The sequence below is a fragment of the Nyctibius grandis genome, chromosome 5 (genome assembly GCF_013368605.1).
Source record: "Nyctibius grandis isolate bNycGra1 chromosome 5, bNycGra1.pri, whole genome shotgun sequence".
Lineage (NCBI taxonomy): Eukaryota > Metazoa > Chordata > Aves > Nyctibiiformes > Nyctibiidae > Nyctibius > Nyctibius grandis.
Window position 1 is genome coordinate 83019851 of NC_090662.1, and position 21399 is coordinate 83041249.

The 21399-nt window shown below is 39.5% G+C and overlaps 1 protein-coding gene across 1 annotated transcript; it reads left to right on the top strand.

Moving 5' to 3' along the window:
- The first annotated feature begins 712 nt into the window (after positions 1-712).
- TTLL1 (TTL family tubulin polyglutamylase complex subunit L1) lies at positions 713-21399 on the top strand. The gene is made up of 10 exons (XM_068401482.1): positions 713-796; positions 5747-5879; positions 7686-7894; positions 9694-9874; positions 10995-11129; positions 11298-11406; positions 14688-14831; positions 17273-17359; positions 18531-18694; positions 20244-21399. The coding sequence occupies exons 2-10, from the start codon at positions 5767-5769 to the stop codon at positions 20371-20373; spliced, it is 1272 nt and encodes a 423-aa protein (XP_068257583.1). The 5' UTR covers positions 713-796; positions 5747-5766; the 3' UTR covers positions 20374-21399.

The window sequence follows — 21399 nt, forward strand, 5'->3', positions numbered from 1 at the left end:
CAAAGACAGATATTCCTACAGCCATATGGTGATGAACCTCTTAACACTTGATGTGCTCCAACAGGGACTTGAGCTTTGGCTTCTGAGTGACCCTGGGTTTTTTTAGGTATTCTGGTGACATCCAGACAGGTTTTGTCACGCGACGACCTTCCGCAAACCCTTTACTCATGATCAGATGTTTGCCAAGGACTTTTTTCCGACGATGGGGCAGGCCCAGGCCGCAGAGGCTTAAGATCAAAACTGCCCCAGGCATCGTGGATGATGGCGAGACCGTTGGGCAGGCTTCAGGGCCCTCCAGTCAGCATGCGGAGGGTGGCGGAAAAGGGCAGGTGAGGTCGGGGGCCTGGCACAGGCCCCAAGGGGAATGCGCCCCTTCCCTGCGGGGCCTGCGCCAGGCCCCGGCCTCGCCAGGCACCCTCCGCACCCCTCCTCCCTCGTAGCGCGGCTACCGACAGTTCGGGCTGACGTGACCGTCAGTCCTGAGCAGGGAAAGACGCCGCAGCTCTCCCCGTGACGGAGACAAGATGGCGGCCGGCGGCACCGGGCTGCACCGCCCCTCCCGCTGGCGGGGCGGGGCCGCTGTCCGTCTCCTTGCCAACAGAGCTCCCCCCACCGCCGCCGCCGCTCCGGAAGTTCCGCCCCCGGCGCGTCGCGGTTGCTAGGGAGCGGCGCCGGAAGGGGCGGGAGGAGGGGGGTGGGCGCGGCCGCGCAACGGAGCCGCCGGCGGGGCGGTGGGAGCGGCCGGCGGGGCCGGCTGGGCGTGAGGGGGAGGTACGGCCGCCCCTCCCGCCGGCAGGTGAGCGCGGGGGCGCGGGTGGGGTCGGGTCGGGTCGTCCCACGCACACACATACACACGGTGCGGGCTGCAACCACTCGGCCTCCCTCCCCCCCGGGGCTGTCGCGACAGCTGAAGATCCCTGTGGGATCGCGACCCTTCGTGGGAGGTGGAGCGGGGAGGTTATCGACTCGCCCAGGTTCCCCTTGCGGGCCCGCTTTCGGAGGGTGCCTCGGAGGGACGGGGGCAAAGCCAGTCGGGGTCAGCCTCTTCGTGCGGCTGTCGCGACATCGCGCATCGCGGGTGAGGCGTTGGTGGAGGCCCGAGCCCGGCTGCCCCCGCTGTGGTGCCCTGCGGGAGCGCGTGGCCATCTCCTGCTCCCGCACGCCCCCGGCTTCCCACAGCTCCCCGACGCGGCTCTTTCGGTCTCCGGCTCCTTTTTATCCCTGACATTTTGGGAATCGCTGTGGCAGGCCCTCCCGGCCTCCTCTGGTGGCACAACCCCATCAGCCGAACTGGATTTTCCAGTAATAAACTTAATGATGAACCACAATTACGTTTTTCAACCGTTGGAAGCAAACAGAGCTTGCTAGATCAGGTGCCGCAGACACCAGCACCACTTGCGCTTATTTTGCAGCGTGAAAAGACGGTCTGTGATGAGCATGAGTAGCTTCTGTAGTGGCGGTAATAACGACTGGGATGCTTTTGGATCTCTCCATCGCCTCATGAATTTGGGGAAGTGTCAGGCCTGCTCTTGCCTATATTATATACTTATTGTTTCCTGAGTAGGAGGTCTGGTGCTCTGCGAAGGATTTGACTTAGTGTACCGTTACCCTACTATATCCAGGCTAGGGCTGTGTTATACAGCTCTTCTTTGACGTTTACCAAAGCTGAGGATCTCAGCTGACCAGAAGTTTGAATGCGTGGTTATCTCATGCAATCTCATCAGGGTATCTAGAATACCTAATTGTAGATTAGAGGATTCCTGTAGAAAATTATATTGTATTAAAATTATATTATTGAAAATAAGAAAGTTTTTGGTAAAACTTAATATAAGTTATTTTTTATGACTCTTTGTTTGTGGGTTTAAGTAATCAAATTACACAAAATCAGAAGGGGTCCTACAGGAAAGCGGGAGAGGGGCTTTTTACAAGGGCAAGTAGTGACAGGATGAGGGGGAATGGTTTTAAACTGAAAGAGGGTAGATTTAGATTAGATATTAGGAAGAAATTCTTTACTGTGAGGGTGGTGAGACACTGGAACAGGTTGCCCAGAGAAGCTGTGGCTGCCACCTCCCTGGCAGTGTTTAAGGCCAGGTTGGATGAGGCTTTGAGCAACCTGGTCTAGTGGAAGGTGTCCCTGCCCGTGGCAGGGGGGTTGGAACTAGATGATCTTTAAGGTCTCTTCCTACCCAAACCATTCTATGATTCTATGATTCTATGATTTTATTTACAGGCCAGTTAAACATCATCTGAGATGATCAAACTGTCTGCATAAACCAAGGACTAATTTTCAATCTGCTGTTGTATTGCTATTCCTTCAATCCTTCTGTAGCGGGATGGACCTATAAGGCTTGAAGTTCCCAAAACAGGAAAAGAATGACACTCTTGTAATTATTCTTTTTATTTGTGATAGAAGTTATCTTCAATTTTTAGCTTTGGTGTAGTTTTAACTCACCTTCCTGTGGGTAAGTCCTCTGTTAAATTGTCTCTGGCTTCTGAAATCAAAACAGTGCAGTCTCTGCGAGTCAGATAGCATAACTAGTCATGAAGCAGTCCCACCTGCTACCACAAAATCCACTTGCTGGATCGGTACATGCAATCCTTCAGTGTTCCTTGCCATAGGATGTGTAGCATGTGTTGAAATCTCTTCATAAAGAATCCTATAGAGAGGATACTATGACAGCTGTTGCATCCCGAGGTAGAAATGCAGTTGCAGCATTAAAAGTGTTGGCAAATTAGCCCTGCTTGTGGCAGTGCACCCAGTCTCTTAATCTTTGCCAGACAGCAGCTATGTGCTTCTATAATGACAGAGGTGCAGGCAGCTACATTTGTCTGATGCAGCGTTTCTGGAAGAATGGGCCCTGGGGGCAGTTGTAGCTTATGTACTAAGGATACTGGAGTGAGACACACTTGGGAAATAGGGAGACAGATCAAGGAGTCAGGTAACAGAGAAATGGGTATAGCATTGTCATTGGATGTTGGTAAACCTAATGGGGTAGCTTGGAGATGTGGAAGACACGTTTTAAGGCCTTTTGAGAATTTTATGTTGTGTCTGGTTAATGCTATTGTAGCATCTAATGCATTTCCTTTTGAAGGGACAATTCTATTCCAAGCTGACTAATCCCTGAACTTTTAAAACCACAACAAGATGGTATGTGGTACAAGTGAGTCACTGATTGTGAATCATACATACTACAGTACAAATAAATGAATCCCTTTGTTTCATTTATTTTTGTTTTGGTAGTATCTGGAAGGCCCAGAGAAAGATCGTGACCTTGTAGAACTAGGTGTTGTATAAGCACACACAAAAAGACAGACCCTGAGCCTTCATATACTCTTTTCTATCTGTCTATTTAAGCTTGATTTCAACTTGTTTTACCTACATGAATAAAACAAGTGTGTCTAAAACTCTTTAAAATCAAAGTCAATGGTAAACATTTCTGCCTTATGGAATTTGGCAGTTTAAATACTCTGGGAAGGGAAAGGAAGGAGCACTATATAATGCACTATGCCTCCCAGGAAGAAAGAAACCGCAGGGGTGTTAGTGTGCTGGCAAACGTAGATCTCCGTATCTAGTCCTGGAAAATGAAGACTCCATGAATTCCAGTCCAGTATCTTAGTTGCAGAAATAGTATTAACTACATTCATTACTTGCATTAATTACAGTACTACATTAGTAAAGGTGATTTGAAGTTTTAATTGACTTTTCAATGGAAAATTGTATGTAGAGGGAGTAGTAGACAGTGTTAGATGTGTGCGTGTAACTCTGCTCTCTCCCACTCCCTTGCATGGTGGTTTTTGGGAGAGGCATGTGCCAAAGAATCTGCTTTTGGCTCAAAGAGACTTTCTTCTGAATTAGCACTTCTCTGCAATTGGTTTCTGTGAAACATAACTATGAAAATTCACTAGGCTGCAGTTATAAAACTAATTTGTGGAATGAACTGCAGGAAGACTAAACAGCAACATTGAAGCTGCTTATGAGAGCTGTCTGCCCTTGACTTTATCAGTTATTATCATTTGCTCAGGAATATATGTTAGTTTGCTTAATAGTTGTATATTAATCAGGCCTAGCTCCTGGGAGGCTGGGCTTCACCACTTACTTAGAGACAGGGTAAATATGTTGTTCGTTGTATTAAGTACAGTGTTCTGTCCACATCAACTGGATTGTAGGCTTTTGGCTTTAGACTATGTATGCATGAAGGACGACATGCTTCAGTTCGTGTTTCTTTGCTCCCACCTTCATTGGTATTACATTAATGCATGATATGAGACACCGTGTGAAGGGGATCTCACCAAACAGCCCTTGTAAAGGGAAGTGCAAGCTGGTGAGTGCCTGCTGCTGTCAGAAAGCTTCAGCCTGCCCTTCAGAGACATGGCAATTGTGGATGATGGGCTTGTCCTGCCTCCTTCTTCAGTGCATTTGTTGTGCGTTCCCACTTTGCTAGACCTGGCCGTCTTTCTCAAACAAAAAGGGCAAGGATGTAACACAATATATCAGAGGAATGGCAAAAGTAACTTGAGCCTCCCAGAACAAGACAGGCATCAGTAAACTGGAGTGAGCTGAGCGGAGGGTTACCAAGATGGTCAGGGGGCTGAAGCACTTGTCTGGTGAGGAGAAGCTGGGGCAACTGTGTTTCTTCAGCTTGGAGAAGAGGTGGCCCTGGGGTCACCTAATAGCAGCCTGCCTGTACCTATGAGGAGGTTATAAAAAAGACAGACCCAGGTTCTTTAGCCTGATGAAGGGTGGGAAGATGAGAGAAAACAGGCATAAGCTGAAAGAAGAGAGGTTCAGAATATGTGGAAAAATATATGGAAAAAAAACTTTTCCCCATGAGGCCAGTCAAGCAGTGAGACAGGATGCCCAGAGAAGCTGTGCTATCTCCATCTTTGGAAGTTTTCAAAACGTGTCTGGGTAAAGCTCTGAGCAACCTGGTCTGACCTCATAGCTAACCCTTCACTGAGCAGGAGGCTGGACAAGAGACCTCCTGAGGTCCCTTCCAGCTAGAATGATGGTGTGATCCTAACAGAAAAGGCTGATCTGGACAAGTGAGAGCTCTAATGTAGAAGGTGACACCTAGGTGTCATGAATTGAAATGCAGCTTATAAGCACTGTGCTAACAAGTTTAGGGAAATCCTGCTGTCAAGGGTTTAATGATATCAGCTTATCCATATCCCCCCAGCTAGAGCAGAAGGTAAAATCATGGCTGCATGAAATACAGAGAAGACAACACAAAGTTGGTAACGTTACTTGGGTTCCCTTCCTTGCAGTATAGCAAATCGTGATTCTTGATAGAGCATGTAAGGGATTTCTCTTGGAATCGTTTTCTTTTCTTCTACGGTCACCGAGTGATCCATATGAAGTCTCCTACTTCAAAACAAAGCAAAAATTATATGCATGTAAGTCTTGGTTAGAAATAATAGTGTCTGTGCTCTACACTTGGTTCTGTAAACATTACCCAGTAAGTGTACGATAGTGATTTCTGTCGTTAGTATATTTAAGGGGAGACACGAGTTGTGTGTTCATTCGTAAAAGGTGGACTGGCTGTTTGCAGTTGTCGAGTTGACAAATGCAGGGTTTCAGTCTGAACCTAAGATGTTATTTTCCTTGATTTTTAAATTAATTTACTTCTTCTATCTTACTTAATGTTGAAGTGCTTTCTAGGTGCCGCTTTTCTTCTGCTTTGCCTTTCCTGGTTTGTATTCTTCCCTGTTTTCAACTTCATATCTTTAAACTTTTCTTTACTAACAGGTTGATTCTGCTTTAGGATAATGGCAGGAAAAGTAAAGTGGGTAACTGACATAGAAAAATCTGTCCTAATAAACAACTTTGAAAAAAGAGGCTGGATTCAGGTGACAGAAAATGAAGACTGGAATTTTTATTGGTAAGTACCTTAAAAATACCAATTTTAAAATTTGTGAAGTATTTTAATATGCTAATACCATTAATAATAAAACAAAATGCATATTGAAAAATAAAAGATGCAGAAATTATAATTGATTCACTGCAGTGCTCCTAAGAGTGTAACATTGTTTCATTGCTTCTGTAATTCCTTAGGCTATTGCTGGTCTTCTGTTCAGATTTGCATCGGTAGATTCCTGGATCTGTGCAGGCCTGCTAAAGTCATTGAGGTTCCTCAGGGTAGAAGGTCCCATCTGCATGGATCCATTCCCATGCTAACTGATCTTATGTATCTTTGCAGTTTGCCAAAGGTTTTGTCAGGGAGTGGAAAGTCAGTGACCTAGCAAGATATCGATCACATCTGGGAATACCAATTGTAAAAAGCCCAGGGGAAAGGCTGTGCTCAGTGTTTTTTGTTTTGAAATGTGATACCTGATTTTATTTGATTTTTTTTGTGTGTGCAGTAAGCAGAATTTTTCCTTTACTGTTGGAGGGGATTTGTGGCCTGAGGGGGATCTTTGAATGTATCTTTTTCCAAAATTTTCTGCAACACAACATAAGCAAAATAACCCAAGAGTACACAGTTACAATATGTGATAAAATAGTCTTTTATCAATGTAACGGAGGCTTGCCCTGTTACTAGAGTCCAGGCTCCTGTAATAAAGGCCTTGAGAACTGTACTTTCCTTCTCCTTCATGATAATGATTTATATACAAGCTAGTTATTCAACATTTCAATACTGAGAGTGAATGTGAAATTAAATCAAGATAATGGTGAAAGGAGGAGTGTAAATAATCTAGCTTCTTATTTGGCATTTGGCTAATACAAGACTGTGAAATGCTGTCCTAGAATGCAGTAATCTATTAATTGGCAGAAACAATACTCTTTAAGTAAACCAAACAATTTATATTGTCCCTTTCAAATACGACAGAATGGCGGTTTGTGCTGCCAAGTGTACCCTTTGTGAACCACTTATTTAAATGGGTAGGAATCTAGTAATCTGCTCATGCTTTTGGAATGCGGTTGGGGGGAGTGGGGGAACAGGGCACTTGTGGAAACTGTTGTGTGACTGGTTGTTTTGATTTGGTTTTGGGCTTTTTTTTTCCTGAAATGATAACGTAGCAGATTGATGGCATTCAGCAAATATTCTTAAATTTCCAATGTGAGACATCTAATACAGAAAATTCTTCGTATCTGTGGCCCTGTTTTCTGTGAAAAATTAAGTAGATAACTGCTGTGATGACTTTGTCACTGCAGCCCTCTCATCTGGCCTTTACAGGTGTTTTTAGCAAGATCTCTGAATCACTGATTTCGATTCATGTGCTTGAAGTCCTTTACAATCCAAATAGCAAGGTAGTCAGCAGGAGATTGTTTTTGTAGCTTTTTTTTTTAAGAGGAAAGCTGAGTTTCCAGAGAGTGAAGTAACAGATTTAGAAAGATGCTTCTGTAGCATTTGGGTGCACATCAGTCATTTTTAGGCTCTGCTGGGGGTTGACCTGACTATCAACAAGCCAGAATCCAGTAGGGCCAAGCTGTCATCTTCCTTTCCTCACTTTCTGTGCCGATTTCAGTAGTAGAAGAGGGATCGATAAAACCTCCGGCAGGATTTCATTGGTTTTGCTAATAGAAGTTCAGGATATGTTGGATTGTCACTGCAGCAAAATATTTTACTATAAAGAGAAATGAGAGAGAGAAAAGATGAAGTGAGTGTAACGAAAAAATTCCAACTTTGTCCTCCCGAATTGTGTTTCTTGGAATAAATTCATTTGGTATCTGTCTTTGCTTTCAGGATGAGCGTACAAACAATCAGAAATGTTTTCAGTGTGGAAACTGGTTACCGCCTCTCTGATGACCAAATTGTCAATCATTTCCCAAACCACTATGAACTGACCAGAAAAGATTTGATGGTAAAGAATATCAAGCGATATAGGAAAGAACTTGAGAAAGAAGGAAGTCCTCTTGCAGAAAAGGATGAAAATGGGAAATATATTTATTTGGGTATGTGGTTCTCATTATCAGCATTAATCTTTTTTTTCCTCTGTGGTCAGTAACATGGAATTGAGCTAGCTTTTCTGAGCATAAAGCACTGAACCTCTGAAGTGTTAGAACATTAAAGTGACTATCTTGAAGTGCTCTGTCTCTGTCAATTAAATAAAGTGCACTTTATCCTAAAATTGTTTGCTGCATTCTGCAAACATAACAGCCTTCTCTCTCTGTCTTCTTCTCCTTTCCCCCCCCCCCTCAAATCTGCCATTAGAGTATAAGGAAACACAGGAATAGGGAAAGTGATAAAAACAGTACTAGTGAATATTTCATATGAAATACTACATTTTCAAAGCTTTTCACAAACCTTACTTTGAAGGATAATGCTAATATTTTACAAAACTGAGAGGAATAGATGGGATGCCACTCGTTCAGGATCTTTGTTGAAATTAGAGACAAAGCAGGAATAAAAGATTGAACATTTCTGTTTCCCTGTCATATTACCACAGCACTAAGGCCCAATTTCTCCACTGTGTACTTGCTAGTATTCAGCAGTACTGAAGGAGGAGCACAAATACAGTTTGTGTGCATGGAAGTTGTATTTAGACTTAGTTTTGTAAGCAGTAAGGTCCTTAAAGAAGACTGAACAGTGCGGCATTAGCTGAAGCAACATTGGATGAAGTGATAATGAAGTAATTATTTTTAAATGTGAGGGTACAGAAATAGATTTGTAACTAGGCTTTTTGTGGTTGGGGGGGAGTTCTGGGGGAGGGGTTGGTTGGTTGGGTTTTTGTTGGTTTTGTTTTGTTTTTATTATTATTTTGAAGAGGGAAAATTGTGGGATTAAGGTACATTGCAATAAGATTAGTGGTGAAACCAAAGGGCTCTGGAACTTCATATGAGACAGGCTTGGAGTTTCTTTAATTCAAAAGTGAAAAAACCATTATCTTATAGTGGAGCAAAAACTAAAATAAACTTTTGCAGAAAGGCTCTGGACAGAACTGAATGAACAAACTCTTCAGAGGAGAAATTTGGGGGAAGTTGGAAAACAAGTAATGACTGCTAGAAAATAAAATTAAAAAAAAAAACCAAACCACCCCAAAAAAACCCCAAACCAAACCAGCAATAGATCAGGAATGAGGAGAGTAAAGTTGTTTTGGAGGTCCGAAGGCATTGGAGTGAAATGGAGATGGGGATATGTTGAGTTTATTTACATCTTGGGAAAGTGAAATGAAAGCACTGTTCCATCTGTGTAAGAAAGAAGCAGTTCTGTGTGGATGGAAGTGAAGATAATCTGATAGCAAAAAGCGAGAAATGCTTTTCTTTAGATTTCGGTAAGCATGGTAATACTGATTGTGGGAGCGAATAAGAATGACTAATGGTAGTTATATGGAAATAAAAATTACCACATCCAAAGAGGAAGCAACATCAACGTTCACATTTTTGCATGCGAAGAGGATGATACAGTGGTTAGTGGTATGGTAAAAGCTGACATAGGAAATTGAGAAAGTTTGATAAGTTGGAGTGGTATATAATACTCTAATTTCACAGCATATAAACAGAAGAAGAAAATTTATTAATGTGAATTAAAATCTATTAATCTGAAGTTAGCAGCCTGCAATATTTTGCAATTGTTTGTTTAAGTAAAAAATAAAACCTAAAATTTAAATGAGATAAAAAGCAACATGAGTCTTAGTAAAGGTGGATCATGCTAGACTGGAAAACTTCAAAGAAATTTTTTTTAGTCTATATGTGTCAATAGCCTTATCAGATATAGTGTCCTTAATTATGCACCTTTTTTTTCCTTAACTCAGATTTTGTTCCTGTTACTTTTATGCTTCCTGCTGATTACAATCTCTTTGTTGAAGAATTCAGAAAAAATCCCTCCAGCACTTGGATTATGAAACCTTGTGGCAAAGCTCAAGGAAAAGGAATATTTCTAATCAATAAACTCTCCCAAATTAAAAAATGGTCTCGAGATAGCAAAACATCTTCGTAAGTTCTTAAAACCCGTATCCTTTATTGTACTTTCTATAATCAGGTGAACCACATCAGCATGCTAATTGTCTGATGCATGGCAAAAATATTCCATTATTATTGCTTTGTCATTATATAGTTAGTTTTGCATTTAATCTTAGTTGTTATCTGACTTCCTCCTTCAAACAGGTTTTAATATGATTTGTTTTGGTATGAGGAGGTACAAAGAACTGTTCGACTAACTATTCTTTATAAAAGTGCTTTCAGTGTTGTTGGGGGAAAAACTGCACAAAAATTAATTGTTCTGCTTCATAGTATTAAATAAGAGGAAGCAAGAGAAAAATCTTTCCCTAAGCAATTTCAATAATTATTTTATTTAATATATGTTCATTCACTTTTAAAATTAGCGCAAAGGAAGAATGCACTTATATGAAATAAATATGTTTTCCATTCGGAGCACAAAATAGTACACCTCATGCTGGTGATCTACTTCCAAATGTATGAAACAGGTTAGCAATCTATTTTTTTCTCTGACTAGTAAAAGTTTTAATCACACAACTAATGTTAATTTTTTTCCTGTTATAAAGTGACTGGCTGAATATCACTCGAGTCTTTTTTTTTCTTCTTTTTTTTTTCTATTTGACTTGGAATCTGAAGAATGTCGCAATCTGAAAGTTATCTTAGGTTTTCACAGTGATTTGCAATTGCACACCAAGCATAAATAAGATATTCTAGGAGTATAAGACCTTAACTAATCAAGGTAATGTAATACATACTCTTTGCTTATCTGCATTCTGCCAAGCAATAAGTGCTCTCCAAGGAAAAGACTGGCTTGTAGAGCTGCATTCTGCTCTACAGATCATTCTGCTCTGGCTCGATCAGCTACCCTGTTATCTTCAAAACTGACTTTAAATGGTTAATTGATCTTGGTCATCTGTTTAGTATTTTTAACTTTTTTTTTGGTATATAATGACTGATGCCAAGTGCGTATTATTAACCACTACAACTTCATACATTGTCTTGGCAAAAGATGCAAGATTTCGGTCGATCCAAAATTTGCAGACTGCCTCTAAAGAAGAAAAAGACTTATCAGATTGTATCTTTCTGCAATATCTGAAACATGAATTGTGTTTTTCAGGTTTGTATCTCAGTCTTCCAAAGAAGCCTATGTGATTTCTCTCTATATCAACAATCCATTACTTATTGGTGGAAAGAAATTTGATCTTCGTCTATATGTTTTAGTATCTACATATCGTCCACTGAGATGTTACATGTAAGATTGTATATATTTGTGTTTTGTTTTGAGAGAATGTTTAATGTAGTCAAAATAATGTTATGCTTGCTGCACAAAGAATTTTAGTACGTGCATGGTATCCTAGGATGCTCTTTTCCTTGTTTCTTCTTGGAGCTTAACATTTTTTAATGACTTTTTGCATTTAAGGTATAAACTTGGATTTTGCCGGTTTTGCACAGTGAAATATACACCAAGTACAAGTGAACTGGATAACATGTTTGTACATCTTACAAATGTTGCCATTCAGAAACATGGGGTAAGTGTACTGAGTTCTTAGGTGCTCTTCTGTAGCAAGACTGATTTTCTTAAGTTGTCCCAAAAACTTGGAATAAAAAGGTTTTAATTGTCATATTCTTCATCATCTTGCAATTAAAATACTTCAACTTGAACTTAAAAATAAATAAATTTTAGAAGACTGCAGATGAAAAGTATGCAAGATAATGAGTTGCAGCTCTGTAATAGACTGTGAGATCTTCAGTATTGACTTGCAGTTGTTGAAAGCAGGGGTTTTCTTCAAGTCTCCTGTCATTTAAATGCTAATAGGCTCACTTAGCAATAGATTCTGTGAGCAGTGGAATTAATGAAGCCTGGTTCCTGTGGATTTGTATTTTGTAATAGCACTTCAATATTGCCTTCCTGATCTCCCCTTCCCTCTTTCTCTCCCATGCAGTTAATTTAGCTTTCCTGTTTCCAGCACTTACTCATTACAGTACTTTCCAGCTTCTTCCTATGTTTCCCGTCCCACCCCCACCTTCCTTCTCTGGGTAAGAAAGGGAATGTGCAGTTGTGAGCTTGGAGATAAATATTTGCTGCCTGGCCAGCTGGTGGCTTCCTCTTGAATGGACAGAGTTCTGCCTGCAGAACAGTTCTGTCCTGTAGTTTGCCATTGACATTCATAAAACATGTGGTAACCTGATAGCTTTGACAGCACTTCCCTACGTCAAAATAGGCTGAAATTCAGCAGTGGGAGGAAAGGCTAGTGGGTCAGGGGTGACATGGACAGATAGGCATACACTGTCACTGACCAAGTCTTGCTTCTTCAGGGAATCCACTTGATGATGATGACTGTCCCTTTTGCGTTTTTAGCGGATGTCTGTGATTTATAAACCATGCCTCTGTTACAGTAATTAAAACTCTATTGTCGCACTTCCTAATTTCATAGGTTTTATTTTAAGAGTGTGGAAAATAAACCTGTATGTACGTACACACACACACATACACTCATGCATATATATTCATATGCGTATACACATACACTCGCACACAGGATACATATAATGTATTTTAAATTGCAACCTTGCTAAATGTGCCTTGTCTATTATTGTTCTGTAAGATGTGCAGTGTAGCAGAACTATTCTTATCTGGGTATTCCTGTAACAACGATGTGAATTATAAATGTCACTTATGATGGTAGTTATAAACCAGGGTAAGTGTCAGAATGTGGCATTTTTCAGTAGTATGAACATTTTCTTGCTCAGATGTTGACTTGTGAAGTGCTTCAAACATATTACGGTTTGACAGGGCACACTGAGAATTAGTTGTGGTGAAAACAGATCCCATACAACTTAGAGCATAAATCCTGGTGGTGTTGCCAGTAGCAGGAAGAGGTGAGGCACGTGATATGTTGCCTGTCCCATTATTATGCGCCCTTTCATCTTCTCCACCAGTTAAAGAATGGCCTTCGAGATTTCTCCCAAATAAAAGTAGAAGTGAAAGTAGTGGTGAGGTCACTTTGAGAGAAGAAAGGACAACAGAAATGGGTATAGAAGTAACAGCTTAAAAATGTGGAGTCATTGCTAGAGTATTTGAAAAACTTTTTATAAATTCTGACCCACTAATATCTGTTGAGTTTTGCAGAAAGAAGTGAGAGAAGTTCAATGTAAAGCCACTCTATCCATTCTATCTGTCCTTCTGTTTTAAATGTGTCTGTAACTTTGGAGGCACTTAGGCTGTACAGGTTTAGAAGAAGAACCTAATTTGAACTGTCAAGTAATTTATCAAATTTATGATGAGGTCTAGAAAAACTCTTTGAGTTCTAGCTGTTAATCTCTACTCTAAGCCCTACATGAACTTCAGAGTTCCAGTGTGGTTGTACCCTGCAAGCTCATGGGAAAACATCCCTAATTTGAAAAGTGTACAAGTCAATATCAGGGAGAGGGAAAGGGTAAAACGAAGGTAAGAGGGTAAGTCAGTATACTCATCGTAATGTTTGTGCTTGAAAATACAGCTCTAAGTCATTATTCACTGCATGTGTAATACAGATGAAACAACAGTAGTTCTTCTACTTAATTATTTTCAGTTAGTGATCTTCTATGTAGCCTGCAATATTCTATATTGTTTTAATATTTTTAATTAAACAGCTGTGATTGTGTAATGCTCTACCCATGTGCAATCTATTTTGATTTGAGTACTTGTTCTGAAATGCAAAGAGGGTTGAAACTTTGATCTCTGTTTCCTTGCTGGACTCTGGTCTCAAGACATTTTTTCCATGCAGCAAGTCCTGAGAACCGTGTTTCAGATCTTTATTTGTACAGTTCAGTTTTCCAAATTTACTAAGGGGGGAGCTGTAGAAAAAGCCTAAAAATAGAGGCTTCTCTGACCTTGTCTTAGAGGACGGCAGATTTCGTTCCTCTGAGAACTTTTTTCTGTTCTATGCATTCTGTGTTTTATAATTTAGCAGGCATACAATCATTAATTCTTAGAAATGCTCTGAGGAAAACCTTTATAAAGAGACAAAGCATTTGTCCTGGGAGTTATTCAAGAGCTGAGCATCTTTCCATCAGTAAGAATACCCTCAGTTTGCTCTTGTCTTTCCATTTAAAGAGAATATAGTGAAGAGCCTTGATAGCCTCTGAAAAGACAAATATAAGGTAACCTCCTTTTTTCCCCTGTTCTGTTTCAGTAGCATTTAGTGGTTTTTCTATACCAAAATACTGAATTACTTGAAAACTTAACCTTTAAAAATAATTCAGGTGTCATTTCACTGTCTTCTTGAATGGAACTGTTGTCAGTAGCACCATTAAGACGACACTGTGTTTGCCTTTTGGGAAACAGACAAGTTGCATTTTAAATGAATAAACACAGACAAGCACTTTCAAGTGCTGCATTTTACAACAGCCAACTTCAGTGAAATTTAGCTATTGCTCACTTAATTATTTCTCCCTTATCCTCAGAGGAGAAAAAAGTTCAATTCTTTCCTTTCACATTTTAAAACTTTTATTTTCAAATAATAAATTATGTTTTACTATAAAACTGTCAAAGCACCAGTTGTTTTTTTCTGCTGAGAAAGATTTATTACTTGATTTGCAATGTGTGATATAAACACATACAGCTATAATAAAAACAGTTGTTTATATAGAGGGCAGTTCAAAGTACAGCTGAAGTCTTCATAAAGCTGTAAAATAGTAAAAACAATTTGCTGAGTTTGTTTTTAGAGCAGTACTTGTATGTAAGTGTAAGTGGGCTTTTTGCGTGAATGAAACAAAACTGCTGAACAACTTCAAAATCTCAGACTGAATTAACTCCTTAACTCTTCAGGATGATTACAATCATATCCATGGAGGCAAGTGGACAGTGAGTAACTTACGCCTGTATCTGGAGAGCACCCGTGGAAAGGAAGTCACAAACAAATTATTTGATGAAATTCACTGGATAATTGTGCAGTCACTGAAGGCTGTTGCGGTGAGTACTGTTCCTGGAACGCTGCCAGCGATACATTACGGCTGCAGGCTTCTCATAACCATGAAAGTGAGTTTGCCATCAAAACCCCTAAAATCTATTTCTTGCTGTTTGAGTGACGATGTTGATGCTGATTTCTGCAATTCTGTTATCTCTTGATTTCACTGAGCTGAGTGAACTTGAATCTTGGGTAGGCGGGTGGATGGGTGAGCGATCTGCACATATTGAAGAAGTGAATGAATCTCTTTCCTTGAGGGCTCTGTGAACTATTTAATATGACTTGATACTGCCCTTGTGAATAGTATTAAGCTCTGCCAAGGCGCGTGACGTCATTTCAGCAATAACAAATGTGTCAAAGAAAAAATAGCTCTGGAGGACAATTTATCAAAGAAAATGTAAGACTATTAGTTCAGCAGAGTTACATAACTTACTTTTACCTTTTTTATATACGAGTTAGTTATCATGAACTCTTATTTAAAAGAAATAAAAGTAGCAACCAATTCTCTGCTTGAGTGACTTTCTAGTGTTTGGGTAATATCCCATGATTACATTAGAGAGCAAGTATCGCTGTGTGGGTCAGCTGGGGTAACTGAACTGGTGCCAAGGACTGTCCTGTTCCCAAGTGCATGGTCCTTTCATCTCTTTTGGGCTGGTCCTGGCACCATCACGAGCTGAATCAGCTCACTTGCCCAACTGACAATTTCTATCTTGCTTTATTGATGGGTTAGTATTCTGCCAGTGTAGTAAGCTGAGTCACCTCATTGAAGGACCAGAGGAACACCACAATCAGCACGAGAAAGAGGAACAAGATCATGAAGCTAGGATCAGTGGGAGGTGGGGAAGCATGGCTCAACTCAGCCTCTGCTGTGCGACCATATTTGAAAACAGATGTGAGAAGAAAATGGATTTAATCCAAATATTAGCAGAACCTTAAAAGAGAAGAGAAAAAGTGTTGAGAATTATTGAGCATGAAATGTTTTGATCCTCTGTCTTTCTGACAATGGCAAATGTAATGAGAGATGCTTGTTCCTCCTTCCCCCTTTCACTCCCTGAAGAACTGAAAAGCTTTCATTATTAGTGTCTCCGTTTAGCCTGCACCCAGGGCTAAACAATAACCACTTGTTCTATCACCCAGTGACCCCTCCCCAGACAAGAAAGGGAATTGGGAAAAGGAGGGAGACTCATGGGTTGAAATGGAAACAGATTTAATAAAATAAGAAAACCAATATTAATACTAATGCTAGTATAAAACACACAGAGTTATACTCAGCCCATATGGTGGTTGCGAGCTGTGCAGTCCCAGCAGTGAATGCCCGATGTCAAACACGGTGAGCACCGCAGCGACAGCGACAGCACGACAGTCACAGCAAGCGGGAGAGCGGCCTCGGGAGCAGGATGACGGGCGAGACCCTCCAGGGATGGCAACCACTGAGAAGAGAGGGGCTGTCCCCAGCAAACTTTCCAATTTATAGCAAGCGTGACGTTTATGGTATAGAATACTGCCGTTGGCCAGCCTGGGCCAGCTGCCCTGGCTTTCGCTCCTCCTAGCTTAAGCACCTGGCTAGCTCAAAACTGCTAATGGCCTTGATCACCATGGAAACCCACGTGCCATGGCTGGCAGCAGACTAAAACAAAGTGTCTTATCAACTTTGTTCCCACTGTGTCAGGTGCTGCAGTCTTCTCAAAAGTGCAGCTTTTCTGAACAGAAAGTTGATTCTGTGATTCTATCCTAGCGAAACCAGGACAATTAGTGTAGGGGAAGGCATCTCGCTGACCTGTTAAAAAGGTTTCTTTAAAAGATCTAATAAGATTTACATAGAAGAAAAGTCTTACCGTGGATACTGCAAATGTTTAGCAGATGGTGGAAAACTACTGATCCTCTAGAAGATGTGCATCTAAGCACAACTTGGTCTGTGGCCTCTCTTGGCTTTCGGGATCATAGTTGACTTGAGTTAATTATAATTTTGAAAATGTATCTTGTAATGTTTGACCTCAAATTTCTGCATAGTTACAGCAGCGTAATAAAATAAATGTCTTGGAATGTCTCCTTTTTCTGAAGTTTAAAGAATTCATGATTATGTATTATGTAAATTTTAAAACTTCCTGATTTCTCCTGATGCATGCAGGCTTTAAATATTGTTATTACTTTTGCAAAATATGAAAATACTTTTATTTTCATGCTGGAAACATAATGGAAAATTAATGTAACTTAGTACTTGGCATTAATGCAATCATTAATATTGAAATATTTACTTACAGCTTGGAAAAAAGAGGCAATCCTGAACTTACTAGTTGGCAAGCTTATATTAGAGTTACAACACTGAAAAATGTTGTAGAAGATTCATAATGTAATCGCATGTGATTTCTAGCAAACAAAGTGTGTCATCAGGTTACTTGCTGAATTGTTGATTTTAATACATATTGTTGTGGTTTTTTTTTTTTAGCCTGTAATGAATAATGATAAACACTGCTTTGAGTGTTATGGATATGACATTATCATTGATGACAAGCTTAAACCATGGCTAATTGAGGTAAAGTTACATAAAATACAGGAAAAAACTTCCTTCTCATTTCACAGAATAAAACTAAGTAGATTTCAACATAGTCTTTCTTCTTTTGAAACTTTTGTTCCTCAGGTAAGTGGATTAAGAAAAATGTTGGAAAGTAAAATATGCCATGTGATGACCAAGCTAGCGTGTGCTTTTGTTTCTGATTTGTTTGGTGTTTCTATTTGTTTGTGGCTCTCTGTTTTGTCTTGTAAATCCAGTGCATCCATACAATTGGAATTCAGAGGCACTCTGAATGTTAGCAGCCCTATTAGATACTGTATCAGTAGCTGGAAAATTGGCATTGGCTCAATGGAGCATAACATCAAAATTGTTTTAAATTCTGTCATGGCCTTAATATTGCAGGTTGAGAGGAAAGAAAAGGGGCACACAAGGGATAATTGGGATATTTGGAAGGCACTTTTTTTTCCACATAGATTTCTCTTTAGTATATTAACTTTGGATTTGTATGTTCAACATAAATTTCATCCAGCCCTCTTCCTTCTCAATCTAATTGGAAGTGAAAGATCAAAGGTAAATGGACTTTATAAAAATAAATAAATAAATCTGTTTATTGTTCTGATACCACTTCTCCATAATAAATGTGGAACACAAGACATATGTTAAATGAAGCTTAAATAAAACTGAAATCAGTTTTAATTAAAACAAGATGCAATGTAGTGCTTTGAATAGAGTGCACGTATGTGTTTCTCCAGCTCACAGTTTAACAGGGGAGAACTCAGATTAAGAACATAAGTAAAAGCTGTTTAGCTGGAAGAAAACCACAGATTCCTGTAGATGACAGCTGTTGGAGTGAACCAGGCAAATTGTAAGCACTGAAATTTATGGGTTTGGTATCCATGTAAGCTTAGAAAATTAAACATCTATGTCTTGTCTGATTAACCCTGGTGAATCTAGTCTGAACAAAAATCTTCATGCTGACACTGCAGACACTTAGTGGTATGGTGCTTTTGCTTTTAAGTAAAAAGAAAAATGCCCAATGGGGGATTCCTTCCAATGTCTGAGGAACTGAGAGATGTGCTTTGAGACGCTGACTCTTAATTTCACAAATAGAACGTATAGTCATCACACATGCTGTTTGGAGAACTATATACCACTCAAAAAATCGATGCTGACATTTTTTTTTCTTTTGTAGGTTAATGCTTCCCCTTCTCTTACTTCCAGTACTGCTAATGATCGCATCTTGAAGTATAATCTTATTAATGACACACTTAACATTGCTGTGCCTAATGGGGAAATTCCAGACTGTAAATGGAATAAATCTCCACCAAAAGAGGTTCTTGGCAATTATGAAGTCTTGTAAGTTTTATCAATGTTCTGTATAAATGCAAATGTTTTTCAGTCACCTCACTTTTTCAATGTGTAATGTAGACCACAGAGATAAGGTGAACTTCATTCTGATGTGAAAAATGGGCACAAAGTACCACTTCATTTTTTTTTTTGGAGCTGCAATAGCAATGTTGGAGGTGGGAGTGCATTAAAGCAGAGTTGCCTCATCTCCAGAGGGAATGTTACTTGTCTGATAAGCCCCTGCCTGCACCTTCTGAGCTTCCAGCACCTAGATTTGAGGGACAGAGGCAAAGAGAGTGTTAGGCTTCTACATGTATAGAACTTTAATGGTATTGAGTGTAATATATAGATGGTAGTTAAATAGATATAATAGCTATTTGATACAAATTTTCTTTCAGTTCATAGAAATGATGCCTCTTGACTCCTGTAATTCATGGTTGTAGTAATAATGAGTTGTCAGATATTTTTTAAATTCCCCAATCTCTATTACAAAGAGAGAAATGAAGGACACAGAGATCTTTATATTGGAGTGTCTAAAGGATTTATATAGGATTGATTGGTCTTGTGCAGAGGAACACTGATTTAAATGCCACATTGATGGTACAGTTTCTTTTATTTTTTGAGACAGTGTTCTGTCTCAAACTAGATAGGTTCTCTAGTACTAGTGGTACAACTGTTCAGTATGTCAGGAATGTAGTTATGTACATTGTTGATCCATTGTTCATACTGATCTTAAATACTCTTTCTATATACTAGTAAAGACAGTATAAGTGTTGGCTGAAGTATGATTTAAGTTTTAGTGAATGTTCTCTACATGGTAGCTGTGAATACCTGTAGAGTAGTGTATATAAGTATATATTATGACAGTTCTACAAAATATTGTAGTATCATCTTTTGATAATTATAATTATGCATCTGTAGCCAATTTCTTCTTGGAATTTGCGTAGCAGCTGAGAGGTAAGTATATACTGAGATTATCTGAGGCCATAATGGGCTTAGATATTTAAAGAACTACTTGTCACTGTGGTTGTGTGTTACAAAATACATGTCATCAAATGCATTTAATTTACGTGCACTGTTGTTTGTTCACCTCATTCTTTCCCTACTCGCTCTCTGATGCAACAGTGGAGTTTTTTAACACTGCAGCTAACAATCCTATTTGAAGCAATAGCTTAAGACTTTATTAAAACTGCCAGCAGTCTGATGTTCCTGCTTAACCACAGACCTACGTAGTGAGGAGAAATACAGAAGTACATGGGAAATTTCACAAGCATAAAATTTCACAAACTCAGGAGTTTAACCAAAGCTGCCAGATGATTTGTTTCTTTGAAAAAGTAGCTGAGGATATTTCAGTTGATCTGTCTTGTAACATCATGTGGTAGTATATTTCCTTGAATAATAGCTGCGTCTCAAACTATGCATGTATAAACCTGTGTGTAGAACAGCTTGTATTGAATTTCAGTGCTAGATATTAAGCCAAAGAGAATAGAGAGGACCCACTCTTTGTTTTTGTAGTGAATAGCAGGACAAGGCATTGAACAGGTTATCTTTTTTTCAGATATGATGAAGAGATGGCGCAAAGCGATGGCCCTGATCGTGACTTGCGAAGTCGTTCTGGGCAATCCACTGGAGTAAAAGCAAATCGTGCAAGAGATTCAGGAAAGCCAGTACTAACCACCTGGAAGTGATAGCAGAAAAAGCAGCTGAACTCTTGGTAGGAAGACATCATGAACAAAAATGCAGTTTTTGAACAGATACCTCTATTTTGCTACATTGCATGTGGCAAATATTAAAAGAGGACAATACAGCCTTTGAAAAGAAGTGAAACAAACACTCTAAAACCAGGAACTGTACTAGACGTACACTGACTTGATGATTATTACAATAATATATATAGCATGCATGTATTTATAATTATTTATATATATATACACAATATTCTCTCAGTAGTGATTAAGAACTTTCTTTACAAAGATGATAACTCAAAATATGCATCCTGAAAGAAACCCCTTGCTGTTCTGGATGTAATTTATTTCCTATAGTAGCCTGTCCCTAACTCCCTATAATAAACTAGGTGTGGATTCTGTAAAAGGGTGATAGTGGTGAGCATTAATATTGCCACAATGATGGTTCAGATTCTTGCTAGTAAAAGAAGAGTAACTAGTAAAAATAGCAATGCATGGACATTGAGGCTATTGTCAGTTAATGCAGCTAATGATTTACAACCAGTATTAAGAAATTGAAAAGCAACTCTTTATATGCTGAGGATTTTTTTTTAATTTCCTTTAAGTGTTTTGAATTGCTAACTCTTTAAAGGTAGAAAGTTTCATGGGCTGAGGGAGTGTTTCAAATGGTATATTGATGCATTATTTCACTAGCCATTAAGTTTTATTTCAAGGTATGGCATGTCTGTGGAAAAACAGAACAACTACATACTGTAATAAATCTCATTGCTTGGAGCTGATGATAAATCCTTATTTGCACCAGAATCTCTTTGTGTATTTATGCATGTATATAAGTACAATATCTGTATATTTTTGTATATTTTGTACGCGCTATAACAAAAACATTGCTGCACATGGTAAGCTATTTCTGGTAGCTCTGATAACAAAAGCTGTGATGTTTACCTACCAAAATGTATAGAGCAAAAGTTAAAAATAGGTATTTCACTCTTCTAACAGCATAGCATATAAATAAACTACTTGGGTCGGTGA